The sequence below is a fragment of the Corvus cornix genome, chromosome 9 (genome assembly GCF_000738735.6).
Source record: "Corvus cornix cornix isolate S_Up_H32 chromosome 9, ASM73873v5, whole genome shotgun sequence".
In the NCBI taxonomy this organism is placed as follows: Eukaryota; Metazoa; Chordata; class Aves; order Passeriformes; family Corvidae; genus Corvus; species Corvus cornix.
In genome coordinates, this window is record NC_046339.1 from 9,028,298 (window position 1) to 9,044,831 (window position 16,534).

General features: G+C 39.8%; 1 protein-coding gene across 4 annotated transcripts; it reads left to right on the forward strand.

The window, feature by feature from the left end:
• Nucleotides 1–3,210: 3,210 nt before the first annotated feature.
• CAPN10 (calpain 10) lies at nucleotides 3,211–16,037 on the forward strand. Of its 4 annotated transcripts, none has more exons than XM_039556950.1 (14): nucleotides 3,211–3,300; nucleotides 3,691–3,898; nucleotides 5,251–5,382; nucleotides 5,641–5,837; nucleotides 7,090–7,307; nucleotides 7,818–7,959; nucleotides 9,511–9,677; nucleotides 10,225–10,508; nucleotides 10,979–11,181; nucleotides 11,553–11,808; nucleotides 12,861–13,060; nucleotides 13,637–13,682; nucleotides 15,034–15,059; nucleotides 15,615–16,037. In XM_039556950.1, exons 2-14 carry the CDS (start codon nucleotides 3,755–3,757, stop codon nucleotides 15,676–15,678), a joined length of 2,079 nt encoding a protein of 692 aa, XP_039412884.1. In that variant the 5' UTR covers nucleotides 3,211–3,300; nucleotides 3,691–3,754; the 3' UTR covers nucleotides 15,679–16,037. The 4 variants fall into 4 exon arrangements, 3 of the variants coding, with proteins under 3 accessions (XP_039412884.1, XP_039412885.1, XP_019140126.3); XM_019284581.3 differs by lacking the exon at nucleotides 3,211–3,300 and adding an exon at nucleotides 3,481–3,595; XR_005602647.1 differs by lacking the exons at nucleotides 12,861–13,060; nucleotides 15,034–15,059; nucleotides 15,615–16,037 and adding an exon at nucleotides 12,729–12,831 and having other exon boundaries at nucleotides 13,637–13,684.
• Nucleotides 16,038–16,534: the final 497 nt, after the last annotated feature.

A 16,534-nucleotide genomic window follows, 5' to 3' on the forward strand; every position in this document is an offset into this window, starting at 1 on the left:
GCTCGTGTGCTGCACAATTCACTCAGGTCAAGTACACTTCTTCAGTCTGCTCTCCCTGTTTGTCCGAAGATAGAACAACACAGTACAGTCAACACTCTTAAATCGGCACGCTTATTTTCACACTTTTTACTATAGCTTGATAAAAGCTTAAAGCCACTATGACCACAATATCAGAAACTGCACTAGAAATCACAGTGTGAGATTTATCAAGCCGCTGTCCTCTGAGACACAGAATTATTGTCAGTTGTGAGGACACAGTTTGACACTGATTTTGTTGAAGCCCCAGGTAAATTGGTTTAGCTGTCGATTACATGCATTCCTGGACTGCATACCTAATGTCTAGTTTGGATTTGTCTAGTTTCATCTTCCATCTCTGGAAACTACTGCTTTGTTTGTGAAAGTTAAACTACTTACATATAAACTACTTACTTCTTTCTCATTTAAGTACTTTTTGATTCTTAGTCAATCAAGATTGATTGGTCTATTGCTGCAAGGTGTCTTCCACAACTCAGTGTATTGATTTAGCTTGGGTGGAGCATGATGTTTCAGTATCCTTTTAAAGTGTAAAACACTTTAAAAGTTTCTGAAAAATTACCTCAAATGCTGCTGCATATTCCACATCCACTAAAAGAATTTTTTATTAATATCATCCATCCTGCTTTTCCTGTTAATTACAGTAGTAATTTGGGCACCTGTTAGTGTATGTCTTAACTGGACATAAGAGACTTTTACAGAAAAAGGAGGGTAGAGAAAAGCTATTCCATATTCTAGAGGTGACTTTTCACTCTGTATAGGGGGAGACTAGCTAGTTGCAATAAATGATTGAACCTGTGTGAACATTTCCCTTCAGTCCTCTTCTTGCATGTGCCTTCTGCACAAGAAAACTCAAGTCTTACACCTCTGATTTCTTGTCCAGAGAATTATGGTAATGTTGAACGTAGTATGCTCTGTGCTCCACAAGGAAGGGGTTTTAATATACTAGAGACAAGTCTCTCTCTAAAAAAGGAATGGCATTAGTGGGGTTTGCAGAGCATTGGACCCTTTTCCAAAATTGTATTTACTGAGGTGCAGCATCTTGTGTGCTGTGGTAACCAGGCTGGAAATTTGGAGCTGTGCTCTACCTCTGTGTGTGCCTGAGGCAGAGAGATCTATAACCCCAAACACCCACTCCAAAATCTCCCTTAAGCAAAAAGACATTCTGTGCTGTTTCTGTGATACAGCTCAGATCACTGTCAGCTGAGTATTGCCTGTGACTTCCTAATCTTGGTATCAGGATTTGGACAATTGGAAGAGCTCCCTTGTGAACAGCTTCCATGTGTCAGAATTTGCAGAAACAAACACACACTGGGCCCAGCCACTGCTTCTCGATTACTTTTACTCCTCTCCCTGTCCTTGAACCACTGGGAGTTGGAGACAAAAGCAAACATGGGATTGATGAAACCCCAAAACTGGAAAACAATAATGAAAATATCAAACACCATTCTAGAGGATCATCTTCATTGACATGGAAATGAGCTGGTTATTTAGCTTGACACAAATCCCTTTTAACTGTTTAAATTTCTATAGCAACAGGACTCAGCCCCTCTCAGACTTCTTTCCTCCTTTACAAGGAGAAACGAAGCGAAGCACGTATGTTAAAGTGGACTGAGAAACAGATTGACAACAAGGCAAGTATCATTTTGTCTTAAAATATTATCTTCAAGACATCCTGTCTAAATAGACCTGTGTTTTGTCTTCAGGAACAATTTAATCCATCAGGATTGCCAAGAGGCAACAGGGAAAGTTCTCTGCTGCTTTTGTTCCAAAGAGTTTGGGGTTAATAGGAAAAAAAATCATCAATTCCCACTGGATTAATTTGCCCCTTTCCTTGCAGTGGGGCAAGGAAAGCATGTCAGGTATCTGAGAGACCAAGGTGATATCCATCTCTTTCCTTCTTCTAATAGCTTCGTAAATAAATAGATATTTAACTAATTAACTGTTGCAGGTTGGACCTACTGTATTTACAGTTAGAGCTCAACATTTATCCTGCTTGCTGGAATCAGTCCTCCAATGGAATTTATGCAGTTGTGTGATCGCTGTTTCCTAAAGAATGCAGGGGTGAACTCACACAGATCAGAGCCTCACTGTTCCTGACACAGAGGCCTTTTTTTCCCCTTTCCCTCCCCCAACAGACCTCTCCTGTGTCGCTCACTCGCAGCCGCGCAGCTGCAGCTCCCCCGCATGAGCTGTGGACAAGAGGGTTATTCTTACTGCCAGCAATGTTTCCCCTGCTCCCGAAAGGGTCAAAACTTCAATGTGAAAAGTCTTGTTTGTTGATTAAATTTGCAGTATGCGGGGGAGGGGCCTTGTGTCTGTACAACGGGCGCGACCAAGGGGCAGAAAACCTATTTCTGAATGTCAGTGGGTGGACAGCTTCTGCAGTTATCTGAGAGCATTTCCATCAGCTAAGGTTGGCTTGACAGGAGCATTTCTGCATTCATGTCTGATAGAAACCAGTCAGGCCCGTGCTTTCTGTGGATCTTTCTCGTTCAGGTGACCTGTCTACCCAAGGACCAGGTGACCTTAGACTCAAACACATCATCACAGGCAAGTGTGAAAACCAGATTTTTTGGTAAACACCTTGTCCTTCGACAGTGGCTCAGCAGCTTCTTTATTGACCACACCTGAGCACCTTGAGAAACACTGATGTGTAAGGCCCAAACGTGAAAAAGACAACAGCCTCCTTCAGTGTGCCCTGAAACCCAGAACCTTGGTGGGCTGAAGGACAGCCTCGTGGGCCCCTTATTTCTGTTCTTTGTTCCTGACAGAGGCAGTATTTTTAAGGCATTTTTTCTATTTCAATGGTCAGCGGTAGCTATCAAAGTATGAGAAGTAACATACCTCCTTTGTCAGTTCAGCCTGTGGATGATTATATGGTGATAAACTATCTGAAAATGTGATCTTTGCCATTATGTCGGGAAAGCACTCTATGAGGGCCAGCAATGTCTCTGGCTTTCACTGCCACAATCTTCATGAAAACACTTTGGTTTCAGTTTCCTTCGCCCGTCGGAGCAGCTCAGGTGACCACAGCTAGCGGTCACTTCCCCGTTTCCCCCAGCTATTCCCGGCCAGGGAATGCGGAGGATCCCGGGAAATCTCCCCCTCACCCGGGGGGCGGAACCAATACGTGGCGCGCGCAGACGTAGCGCCCGCTGATTGGTCAACGGCGCCGTCCGTCATGCGCAGGGGTGGGCGGGGCCGCGCGTGCCGGCGTTGCCGGGTAACGGCCGCCCTGGGCAATGGCGGCGGGGCCGCCCCGCGGTGAGGGGGGAGCGGAGCCGGGAGCGGGGGCGGCCGGGCCGACACCCCTTGTGGGGACGGGGGGCTGGTGGGCAGGAGGGGGCGTGGGCGGAGGGGCCATGTTGGGGCTGGGTGTGAGGAAAAGGGTGGTGGGGGGAGCCTTGTTTGGAGGGTGTACGCAGAGCGGGGGGAAGGGACCTAAATGGGTGTAGGTCTCCTCAGAGGCCGCCCCTTCTCTTGCTGCTGAGCGGTGTAGGGTGGTATCAGGTGCTGGGAGAAGCCAGCAATGTGGTGGTTCCAGGTGCTCCGTGTTGGAGTGAGAGGCTTTCCATCCCTAAATAAATCCGCCTTGCCTGTTGTAATTTCCAATGTCCTGTTGTAATTTCCCAGTAACACTCGCTTTTGTTGCAGGTTGGTGCCTGGCGATATAAAGTCGTAGGAATAGCCGGCAAAACTGCTTAGGATTGTGTTGAAAATGCTGGGAGAGAAAAAGCAATTAATGGTGACAAGAGACCTTTACACAGACCCCACGTTTCCGGCCAGTGATACCTCTATATTCTTTGATTATTGTACCCCGCTTGCCCAATTCAGGGGCGAGATATCTTGGTTGAGACCTAAGGTGAGTTTTAAGGTATAAAGGGCTTATTTTAGCAGAACTGGGCTTTCAGGTAGTAAATGCAAGTTAGCATTGAATGACTGCTTCTGGATGTTTTTTTTTTTTGTTTAGAAATACATAAATGATAAAACCAATGTATGTCAGCGTTAACAATACATGAGTAACAGTTTTTAAGTCTGGGTGCTCATTTGTAGGCTTGATTTAAATCCTTTTGTAGAGCTTTTAAATTTCATGGCAGTAGTAGAAATTCAGATATTTTATTATAAATATGTTTCATTATGCAGATAACATACATACCAAGTTGGAATGCAGCATTATGTCATTCCTGAATTTTTTGGTACATTGCATAACTGTCTTTAAAATGGGTAATTGGATTTTAGAAGTTTTCAGAAGCCTATGGGGTTTTTTTTTTTGTAGTTGTTGATTTCTTTGATAACAGGAAAGAAAACTTCTAAAGTTTATAACTTGTCATATGACTTGTATTGCTTTTAAACTTATAGCTGGGTTGCAGAGCAAGCTGTATTAGAGCTAAAAGCTTTAGAATGCATTTCTGCAGTACACCCATTTAAAGTGAAGTATTTATGATACTGCCTTTGTGTGGAGGGAAAAAAAAGGCTATAAAAATTTAATGGAGGAAAAAAGTATGTTGTCTTGAGTTGTATTTTCTCCCCTGTGTCTGGGGCTCTCTGTAGAACAGTGACAGAGCTGTTGATTATCAGGTGTAATTGGCAAACAAATGATTTCACAGAGTCCAGTGTGCAGGTTCCTGCTTTTGTACTTTACACCTTGATTGCTACTGAGAGCTGATGAGTTAATTCCCATCTCTTGCAGTGTTTGTGTATAAGAAAAACCATTTCACAAACTCAGTTTCAGGTCTGATTAAGTATTCAAGACTTTGCATCTGAAATTGCATCTTGTGCTACCAACTAATCTATTTTTATGTGTCCTAGGAGAGGTTTTTCCCTTGTTCTAGTTTTGAGATTTTTGTAACTTGGGGTGTTCAATGTGGATGGCATCAGCCCTGTCACAGTTGATCATAAGTCTAGGAAGGAGCTGACGAATTATGTTGTCTTTCACTTATTACTGCTTCTGCTAAGGTTGCACCTGATAGTGACAGTTGTGTGCTGAAATTCATGTGGGAACTAGATCTGCATTCACGAAGTACCTGCAAAATGCCCCCACAAGCTATTTATTTGTTATTTCTTACTTAGGCTGTGTCTGAAAAGGAAATTTTCTAGACATAAAAATTCTCTTGTTCTATGAGAGATCTCTGGAGCCCTCCCAGTCCCTGCAACACAGACTTTCTTAGAATATCATGCAGAATTTGGCTTTAACTGCTCTTCTTTTATTTTTAGGACATTTGTTCTTCTCCTCGGTTATTTTCAAACAATCTGCAGGATGTGCAAGTAAAACAAGGAATTTTGGGAGACTGTTGGTTCCTGTGTGCCTGTGTAGCTTTGCAGAAGAGCAAATACTTACTGAACAAGGTGTGGAGAAGTTTCATGTTAGAGAAGTTTTCTTCACCTAATTGACATTTGTGTATTGTTCTGGAGTCCCAAGCTGCCAAATGAGTATTGGCTTCATTATGCTCAGTTTCACTGGTTTTGTTATCACATTTTTTTTTTCTGTATTTGTTACAAATGGTTGATGTTCAGTATATTTTAAACTGGTTTTATTTGCAAAAAGAACCCCAACAAAAACCATTAATTCATTGTTTGTCTTGATTTTTGGCTTTTGCCTTCCAGGTAATCCCTCCAGGTCAGCCCAGCTGGACAGATGAGTCCTACCAAGGCTGTTTCACGTGCCGGGTCTGGCAGTTTGGCCACTGGGTGGAAGTGACCATCGACGATCGCCTGCCTTGCCTTGGAGGCAAACTCTGCTTTTCCCAGTGTCAGACAGAGGATTTGTTTTGGCTTCCACTTCTGGAAAAAGCTTATGCAAAGTATGTGAACATTGCTATTGATGGAAATAGAAGTACAATACTTGTGTATTTCTTTGCTTAGTTACTTTACCTGGCTGCTTTGGGCATAGATCTGAGTGCTGTGGCTCCTGGTGGTCCCATTCTGGCTTGTGCAGAAATTGCTCTTTAAACTGTAGATCTGTAAGGTGTGCTTCCAGTTGCACATGAAGTAAGATAGTCTTAGGGAGGGAATTCTGATCAAAAGTAAGAGCTGCAATGAATTTTCAGGATTCAAATGATGTTTGTTAAGTCATTGTCTGTTAGTTATCCAATTTGTTAAAGGAAGATGAGAGCTCAATGAAAAGCAGAAAGCATGCAGATATTTTCGTGGAAAGCAACAATGTTATGTAAGTTTGTGCTAGTTGAGAATCTAGTTGTGTGAGTTTCACTGCTCTTTTGTATAATTTGATAGTTTACTGTTTAGGAAGAAAATGCAGCTATTGCATGGTTTATGGCACATCAATGGAAAAGCTGTCCAGATGGACAAACAATTTGGAGACAAAATGCACTGGTAAGACAGACATCTAATGTCCCAAAGAATCTGAGCAGAAGATTATGTGGTTGCCAGCAGAGGGCAGAGGCAGACTTTGTGTGAAATTACTTACCCAGCTGTAGATACATTGAGCAGAAGCTGTGAAGCACCAGTGTCATGTTAAAGCTTCTCTGTAGGTTTTGAAATGTAATATTTCTTTGTTTTCTGCGGAGATGTTATTTTTGAATTTATAATTCTATTTTAGTCTTGATTTCTTTTGCTGTATTTTGCATCTGCTACATCAGGTGGGGCAATCTCTTGATCTGCTTAGGTTGTTGAGGGAAGTGCTACTCTGGTTATTTGTGCAGAGTGAATAAAGGATAAATGAAGAGGAAGAAATATTTTTATTTATACAGAATGCAGTTAGTATATCACAAAGATAATGTAGAGCATGGATGATAAGGTACAAATGACTAGTACTAGACAACAGCAGTTTTTTAAATAGGACAGAGAGAATGTAAGAAACTTCCCATCAAACAGTGGAGTATCCAATGGCTTACATATTCTTTAGATGTTGTATTCTGTATAAATAAAATAGTCTGTGCTTTCTCTTGCCTGCTTTGGGTTATGGGGTAGGGTACAGTCATGATTGTGATATAGAGTGGGGTTGCAAGTGTGTAGGAACTGTGTTTCTTTTGTTCTTCTGTCTGTACAAACTTTTTCTTGGTGTTTTTTTAAAATTTTTTTGGTTTAATTTTTTAGAGTGCATGGATCTTATGAGCAGTTGTGGGCAGGACAGGTGGCAGATGCTTTGGTTGATCTGACTGGAGGAATTGCTGAAAGATGGACCCTGAAAGGCCCTGGAAAAGATGTGGAGAAAGAGAAGACAGGCATGGTTTTGGAGAAAGCAGTGTTTAGAAGATTAATGAATCTGAAGGAACAGTGTGTAATAAGCTGTTCAGTCCTCAACTCCAGACAAGGTGATAGTAAATGTCTCTATTAGCAGGCTTCAAAGCACAAGGCAGCTGGCAAATACAAGTGCTGATTCTAGTACTGTGCCAGTTTCATGGTGCAATTTTAGATAAGTTTGGATAAATAAAGATTTAAGGATGTTACTGAGTTCAGGATGGGAGGGTGCTTTTGAAAAGTGCTTTTTTATATTAGAATATGGTCAGATCTCAAAAACAGATGCACCCCCCCTGGATGAACTCCCTCAAAAACAACCTTGAAAACCCCAATGAATTTCAGCATGGTGAATATGTAGGGTTTGAGATCAAGGAGTGAGTCAACACACTTGGAAATGTTACTTTATTTCTCTCTGGTCACATTTAAAATGAACTGTTTGGGGTTTCTTTGTGCTGTTCTAATACAGATTTTAAAACAATTTCCTTTTGTTGCAAAATTGCCTTCTTTCACTGGATACTTTAACGTCACTGCGAAATATGGAACTGATTCTTTTGTTTATTTTCAATTTTTTTTTTCCTATTTAGGTGCAAGTGAACTAGGAGAATTTCATGCCTTTATTGTGATAGACAGAGTGAATCTGTCTGAAGTGTCAGGCAAGGAAATCTTCCTACTACGAATACGAAATCCTTGGGGGAGGCGGTGCTGGAAAGGGCCCTGGTGTGAGGGGTGAGCAGTTTTATATTCATTTGGAAAACCATTTGTGATCGTTCTGAAGCACAAAGCTTATCTATGTATTGCATAGGCAAACACTGCTAATAATCTGTAGCAGAGGAGAGAGGCTTCAGTGTGTGTACAATCCTTTAGAGAGTTGGGAGTTCACACAGCTCATTGGTTCTGAGGCTCATCATTTTGTTCTCCTGGTTTTGGCAATCTAAATTTTTTTAATAACCTTTTTGTTTATCAAATCATCATATCTTTTTGTAGAGACAAACCTAAGGTGTTGGCTAATTTTCTGTTTCTGATTTTTGTGGTGCTTTTTTGTTATTCTGCCATTGATCTAAGTATCTTTGATCGTGTTTGTTTCTTGTCACTCAGCTTTACTTGACTCTTTTCATTTGCTTCTGGCTCAGCTGCAGAAAACAAGCAAAGGAGTAATTATAAAACTAAATATAGCAGAAGGAAGGATTTCACATTGAAGTTTTGACCCTTTGAATGAAGGATGCTTATGCTTGTTGCTTGTGTGCTCTCTTTTCTGTAGATTGGGATAAGTAGGAGAAGCTGGAACTGAGTCCATATAAAGTAGAAATAGAGAAGAGAAGAGAACTGTTTTAAAGGACTTACAGAAATATGTGTAGCAGCTCAAATAGCAAAGTAGCAAGAATGAAAGGGCAGACCCTGCTAGCTTATTTTGAAAAATGTTAGCATGTTTTGACTGTACAAAAGAACGTGCAATTCTTGACCCAAGCAACAAGCAGTCAGCATTAAAATATGTTAACAATGTGGGGATGTTAGTGAGCATTGTAGAAATGCTTTTTTTCCCTGAGTTAGAAAAATAATTTGATTGCATTTATTGAGAGCTTCAGTTGATGTTTTTTGCTTTTGACAGTGTTTTGGTTATACACTTGGTCTCTTGTAGTTTCTTTGTGAAAGAGTAAGTTGCCATGTAGTTGCAAGAGGATAGGGTTTCATTGGGTGACCTTAGAACCCTGTTTTATTCAAGTGCAGAGCTATTCTTTTTTTGTTAGTGAAACAATGGAAAATGTTGAAACTACTAGCTTTTAATGAGCCCTAAATAAGGAGGTGCTTAAATTCTTGGTTTATCGAGACTTGGCAAGCAGATTCATGGGGAAACCAGCTGCTTAATACAAATGGCAGTTTTTGATGTAAAGCATTAAAATTCTTTCAGAACAATCACAGTGCAGCTGGTTTTACTTTTTTGTCTCCTTTTTTAAGCAACAGTTAAAAATCTTTATTTTGCTCTTGGACTTCTTACTGTAATGACTGTTGTAAACAAAGCACCTATTTCACCTAGAAGTCTGTTCCGCATCCAGTCTGGTGTTAGGCTGTTTCTAAGTTTTCTTTGATAAGTTATGACTTGTGTTTCCTGTGATCCCTCTCACTGAACAGCAATGTGTAGAGAAATTTTCAATGCAATTATTTCACAATAAAATGGAGAAGTCTCTTCTTACTGTCCTGCTCCCTAAGATATTTGGTAGAATATTGTTCCGGAACTCTGTTGGGCAACAAGCGGAACGTTAACTTTGGTCTTATATGCAGCGGTCAAGGATGGAACCAGCTAGATCCAGCAGTTGCTTCAGAACTCCTCTCCCAGATCCTAGAGGGAGAATTCTGGGTGGATGAAGAGGAATTTTTCAGGGAATTTGATGAGATTACTGTGGGCTTTCCAGTCAATGAGGAAGGACAACTTCAGAGCCTCTATACAGGTGTGGTATGAGAAAACATGTTTCTCATGCAAATGACATTATGTCAATGGGAAGGATTGATTTGAATTGCAAATGGATGCAACTAGACCGTAATTTCTCTTTCTCAATTTTTCCCTCTCCTTTAGATCCGTAGGCCTTTTCTGTCTCTACTGAAAAACAGAAGGACAAGTGGAAATTAAAGATATTTAGAGAAGCCATTGATATTTCTATGAATTACTTGCTAGTTGGTTTAGAGATTAGTGTCCTCTGTCTAGAAGGCTGTTATTCTGGACAGCCCTGTGATGTTTTGTTTTTAATGGTAGATACACTTGAGATTTCTAGTAACAGTTTCTTCTTGTAAAAATCATGTCATCGGTCTGTCATTACCAACTGTGGCATTAATTCTCATGCCTTTTGAAGTCTTGGTCATGAATTTCTGCTTTGGGGCGGTGTCAGGCTATGACATCATGTTTTCTTGTGCTGGGGAATCTCTGCCATGTATCTATTGTATAAAATTAAGTAGCTTCCTGTGTCTGAAATCCACACCATGTGTTTTTTGCTTTGTTAGAGAAAGTGCTGTGTCACTCACAGAATCTCTTTGGATCCTGGGTGAGAGGGCAGTCTGCAGGTGGCTGCCGCAACAACAGCAGCTTCCCTACCAACCCCAAGTTCTGGCTGAGGGTCTGTGAATCGAGTGAGGTGTGCATTGCTCTGCTGCAGAAAGACAGGAAATACAGCACTGACTGGGCTGGAAGGATTCAAAATCCAACCCGCTTAGCAGAGGAGAATCCATCTTTGACTGAAGGCATACAAGGAAAGAATTACCAGGCTGTGGGATTGCATGTCTGGAAGGTAATACACAAGTGACATTTTTCTCTTTGCAAATAGAAGTTTAAAAGCATTACTGAAACATTTGAGTAAAATCATTCATTTCCCATGGCAGTGATACGATTCAACTAGTCACAGTTTTCTATCTCTGATTTATGCTGGAATGGTTCTGTTTATCTCACAGTTACTGTCTGTACAAACTGTTAGTAGACTGGTACTTTCTTCTTATCAATGAGCACTTGGGATTGTTCCAAACTAGTGCATGACATTTCAGGCTGATAACTTGAAGCCATTCCTAAATTTACTCCTCCTGAGTATTGACTCTTCCTACTTCTCTTTGATGTTCAACTCATCTGCTGATACTCTTGTCTTTGTTTCATTTGTAAATGTATGCATTTAAAAAAATGTTCTAAACAATATTTGATAATTTTTAGTTTTATTGAAAGTTACTCATTTTTCCTAAACCACTACACATCATTATGCATCTATTCTAGGTGGAGAAGAAACGATTTAACCTTCCAAAGACCCTCTCTGCTCCTCCAGTTGTAGGTACCATCTGCCATTCCTACGATAGAGAAGTCCATGTGTGCTGTGACCTTTCACCTGGCTTTTATCTTGTTGTTCCCAGCACCTTTCTGAAAGATGCAGTAGGGAATTTCTTGCTTCGTGTATTTTCAACGGGAAGGATCTCTCTCAGGTAGGTTTAAAACAAAACAGAACATTTCTTATAATTATTGCTTTAAATACAAGTGTAGCACTAAGTGGAAATGTTCAAAATATTTTGAAGAGTTGTGCAGAGTGCCAGGTAACAGCATTGTATTGTCTTTGAATTCATGCAAGTAGTGCCCCAGCTCCTTGTTTTTGTCATGAAGCTGCTACTACATCTTATTAAAATACTAAGCATAAGTAGCCAGATGAGTAGCATCTTGACTCTAAACTGCAGCTTAGTGCTATATGCAGAGGCAAAATTTAGTGTTGGCAACTGTTTAAAAGCTGGTCAGATTTGTTTATATTCTGGTAGTACATATTTTATACATTTTAGTTTCTTTTCTGTCTTATGTTTGATAGTGAGCTAAAGCCACCACCCACGGATGCTGCCCTCTGTGAAGAACTCCCAGCTGGTGAATGGGAGACAGTGCAGCTGCATGGTTGCTGGAAGAATGGGCTAAATGCTGGAGGTAGCAGGAACTTCCCCTCCTTTCATACCAATCCCTGCTTTCCCCTCTCCATTCCTGCAGGACCGGGAAAAACCACTGTGAAAGTCACCCTCCGTCAGCACTGCCTGGATAGCAAGTGTTGTCCAATAGGTTTCCATATTTTCCAGGTAAGGCTTCTGGTCAGTTTGATTGCTCATTTGCCAAGGGTGAAGGTTAGCCTGTGAGCACAGGGCTCCTTGCAGTTTGCAAGGGACTTTCTTCTTCTAGGAGAAACACAAGCTGACTCTGGGAAGTAATGCCCATGAAAGATATGGAATAACTTACATAGTTACATGGCATAGTAACCAGATAATTAGTTCCACTGAATTCTTACAAGGTTCTGAATTAGTTTTAGCAACAACGAACTCTTGAGGATTTGCAAAGAATTCTCAGTGCCCTAGCAATTGAGGACCAGACCTTTTGGTAATTCATCACGAACACTTAACTTTCTTCATGTCTAATAATTATATGTGCTAGGCAAATGATACTGGATCAAAAGGACTGTGATATCTTGAGCAGGTGATCAGAAGTAAAACAAGATTTGATTTGGTATGGATAGATACAGGTTCTACATGTGTGTGCTAGTGATCAACTGCGTAAATGTAGCCTAAGAAGCTGCTGCTTAAGTAACTATTTTGCGGAGAAAGGTAGCTTCATTTTTAGAACACATGCTTCAAAAGAAGGTTAAGTGAAAAATCTGAAGCTGGGCATCAGAAGTAATCATAAAACTTCAAATATATAATGTGTGAAGAAAGATTGGCATTTTGTATGCCTATAGGAGACTGAGATGAAGTCTAATATGACTTTTTAGTACAGGAAAGACTACTAGATATAGGAAGGACACAGTCTGTTCAGCAAATCCCTGAGGTGAAAAACAACTGCTTTAGGCTGTAGTAGGGAAGAGTGAGGTTAGATAACAGAGGAAGCTCTAGAGCTATGTGAGTAGAGGGTTCTATACATTGTCTACAAACAGGCTAGGAATGATTCATCTGTTCATAGTACTGCCATCTGGGTTTTCCAGAAGCTTTTCCATTCCTCTTCTCTCTAGCTCTGTACAGCAGAGTGAGTATTTCGAGCGGAATAGAGATGGACCATATCACACTGTAGTGTCACAGGAATGAAACACTGTGAGCCCTGAAACAGGTGAAAAGGTAGGCATGTTTACATTCTTTTTTTGCAGGTGCCTAACAGCAGCTGGAAACCACAAACTACTTCTTTTGTACACTTGGAGCCACTGGTGAGCTGTGTACCTCACTGCTATTCCCAGGAAGTCAGCCGACTTTGCAGGCTTCCTGCAGGAAGTTATGTCATTATACCTTCTACATACTTGCCCAGTACAGAAGGCAATTTTACACTGGTCATAGCAACCAAAATAGACAGGTAAAATGATGTTGCCTTCTATTTGCTTTAGTTTTTTTAATGCATGTATTATAGGATGCATGGAAACAACTGCAGTAATGTGTTCTCTTGATGGAAATTTTTTGTAAAGTCTTTGTATTTCTGTTGTTTTTGCATGCACTGCTTACCACTTTGATTATGTTGGAAGAACGACTAAAATAGTAGTATTTGTTAAATCTTCTTGCATTAATTGCTGAATATCAGATGTCTAGTGCTGGAGGAGATGACATTAAAGTAATTGATTACCTGTATCATCCATGTTAGGATTTATGTTGAAATTTAACAGCACCTTTTAATAATCAGGGTTGTTTTTGAGAAAATGTGATGAGTAGTCAGCCTTATTCCAGGTAGTTCATAACTATGACGTGAAAAACAACAGCTCTGAATTAGAATTGTAAATTCCATAAGACTGCATAGAATTGCAGAAAGATTTGCTAAGGGAAAGGATGTGGAACGAAGTCTGATATAACTTCTCTTTTGAAACTGGGATAAATACTTGATATTTGCAAGATTCACAATGCTTTGTGCAGAAATAAGCGTGGTTTGGGTTTTCAACAGGAAGCGCATTCACAGCCAGGAGACGCTTGGACAAGTATTACAAGAGGCAAGTGATATATTTTAATGGATGTATTTTGATGTATTCATTCTTGGTGTCACCACAGATCTGCTTGTTTTAACTATATATTGTATCCTTCCTCCATCTGATTGGTTTTAATATTTGGTGTCCTCTGTATCGTGATTTTAAAATTCTAATGATGTTATAGTGCTGTAAAGGCTTAAGAAAGCACAGCAAAATGAGAAGATCAGGTTTTTATTTGTTTCTCTACAGCCAGCCCATGCAGCATCCCACCATTATAATCCCTCCTGGAGTGCAAGTTGTTTTGATCAAGTTAATGACAGCTATTTCAGATTTTGATTTTGTTTTGCTTGATTAGATAGGCATGTAGTGTAAAAAGGTTGGATGTGAATGCTGAGTAACTAATACTTATGGTGTTTTTACTGGGTGCAGAGGAGAACTTTGGTTAAAATTTTTTTAAATTAAAAAATATTGTTTTAACAGTAGTTTAAAGATAGCTGATTTGGTTGGTGGATCAAAACACGCCCTTGATAACGCTCTGCTTATTAGGTGAAACAAGACATCTAAATACTTGGGTCTTTCCCTTTGAGGTTTGAACAAAACAAAAATTGTAGGGAAAACTCTTCACCCAAGTTTAGAAGTGGTTTACTCATTTTCTTAATCTGGGTCATGTTGACCAGTGATGACATTTTGTTCTTAAAGCCACACGGACAGTATGGATTTTGTGTGCTTCACAAAATGGGCACAGACCTGTGTGTACTTTCCATATGGTTCCTGTTACTTTAATATTTAGGAGCTGACCCGTGTAATGAAAGTCCTTTGTTGCCATTGTTTTGGGAACAAAATGTTGCAAGGCCGTTATATCAAAAGGGATCTATTCAAACTTATGTTTCTTTATATTATTTCATGGAAACAGAATCAAAGAAACAAACAGTTTAAATTCTTCAGGACAGTTTCAAGGATCTGGAAATTAGGGTTATATTTTTCTTATCAGTGGGAGAAATTAATGCCTGAATCTAATCTTCAACAACATGGGCTTTTCTGAAGACTGGACTTTAAACTTTCTGGGGTTTAGCTCCTGGGGGATCCAGGCAGTCTGCATCACTTTGGGCTAGTGACTTCTAAGGGATGCATAACAACAGCAGAGCTGGATGTCAGTGTATTTTTCGAAAAGTTTGATTGTGTTCTCTAGTTACTGAAGTGATGGTATTTGTGAGTTTTAAAGTTTGTTTTTTTCTAAAGATGTTTCAGAGGAAAAGTTTGCATTTTGACTTGTGTTTCTAAATCTTTCTTTTCTCTGATTCACTTAATTCCTTCTTGACAAAAAAATAACTGATGAAATAGCTTTTTTTTCTCTGTATTGCACATTTTTTTATAGGTTTCCTTTACAACTGTGATGAAAAGGTAAAGTGGAATTCTTACACTGTCATTTCAAGAAACATCAGAAAGCTGAGGAATGCCTCATCTCTTGCTCTTCTCAGTTTTAAATGGAATAACAAGAAGATGCTCTTAGCCCAACTGTTTTTCACTGGTACCAACTATCGGGCCTGTGATGACTTCTTTGTGAAAAATACCTCTTTTAATCATGAACACTCTGAATATTTGGTCTTCCCACATTTTTTAGAAGGAGCATTGTACAGCAAATTATAATGTACCTCAGTTCTTCAAAAATACAGATGAAGAATGTGTGCATGTTTCAAGCCCAGCTACAGTTTTGGAAAAAAACCAGAAAACGTACATGTAAGGCCAGGTTGGATGGAGCCCTGATCAGCCTGGTCTTGTGGAATCCCCCATGGCAGGGGGATTGGAACAAGATGATCTTTAAGGTCCCTTCTAACTATAACCATTCTATGATTACGAAATAATATTTTGTGGGGGAAAATAAATTAACCTGACAGAACAACTTCAGGTGACCAACGGGGTGGTGAACATAGAGAAAAACCGGAGTCTTTTTTTCAGGTGGGACATACCTCAAGAACCATCAAAATACCCTGGAGTAGAAAAAGTCCAAGCTCATATCTGACACTGCCAGTCCTGCTGCTGAGCACTTTACCTTGGGCCCTCTATGGAACCAAGCAGATGGTGGGTTCAAAGGAAAGATTTTTTTGCTGAGTTTTTCTTTAATGAACGCCAGAAATAAAAAAGACAAGACTTGAAAAGTTTTGAACTATCCTGTCAGACTGCTTTTGTAAATCTGTAAGAGTGTGTTTTATGGAAGATCTGCCCTCACTGCAAGAAATCTGAAGTTCAAGAGATTTTTCTTAATTTATGTTTGAAAGTGTTTCTTATTCAAGCAGGATTTTTAATGTTCTATTTTCCTCAATAAAGTAACATTGAAAGTTTTAAAATGGCTTTTATTAAAAAGGTGAAAAATGTCAATGATGTCGAGTTTGCGTTTGTTCTGTGGTAGCAAACATTACAGTGTTTTAGAACCCTGGGGTTTTCACTTAGTGGAAGGGAATAATTGGAAATATTTGCAAGGAGAATCACGTCTTTGATTAGTTTTATGTCCCAGAAATATGTAGTATTCTGCTTTTGATTTTAACTACATTCTGCCATAATTTCTGCTAGTTCCTGTTGAACTTTGAAAATTGAAAGGGTTTGGGATGCTTTCGGCTGAATTTTAAACTGTCAAAACCTTCCACATCTGTTGATGTGGAAAAAGAACAAAAGAAAACACCGTGAGTAATAAATCTCTACTGTGCCTACTAAAACAACTGTTGACATCTTAGTTTATTTTCTTAATTTCTTGAAAAGCTGTTCCTTTCTCTTCAAATAGGAAATTATTGGATCATACAAGAATCCTTCTAAACAGAAGGAAAGGTTTGTGAAAGTGCATGGACCCGAGTTGTGATGATACTGAGGAAGCAAAAAAAAAA

Excerpts from the sequence above, each read along its gene's own strand:
- CAPN10 (XM_039556950.1), top strand. The coding sequence starts at position 3,755 with ATGCTGGGAGAGAAAAAGCAATTAATGGTGACAAGAGACCTTTACACA. Across the intron at positions 7,308-7,817 it reads AGTCCTCAACTCCAGACAAG|GTGCAAGTGAACTAGGAGAA; the intron begins GTGATAGTAAAT and ends TTTCCTATTTAG. Across the intron at positions 11,182-11,552 it reads ACGGGAAGGATCTCTCTCAG|TGAGCTAAAGCCACCACCCA; the intron begins GTAGGTTTAAAA and ends TATGTTTGATAG.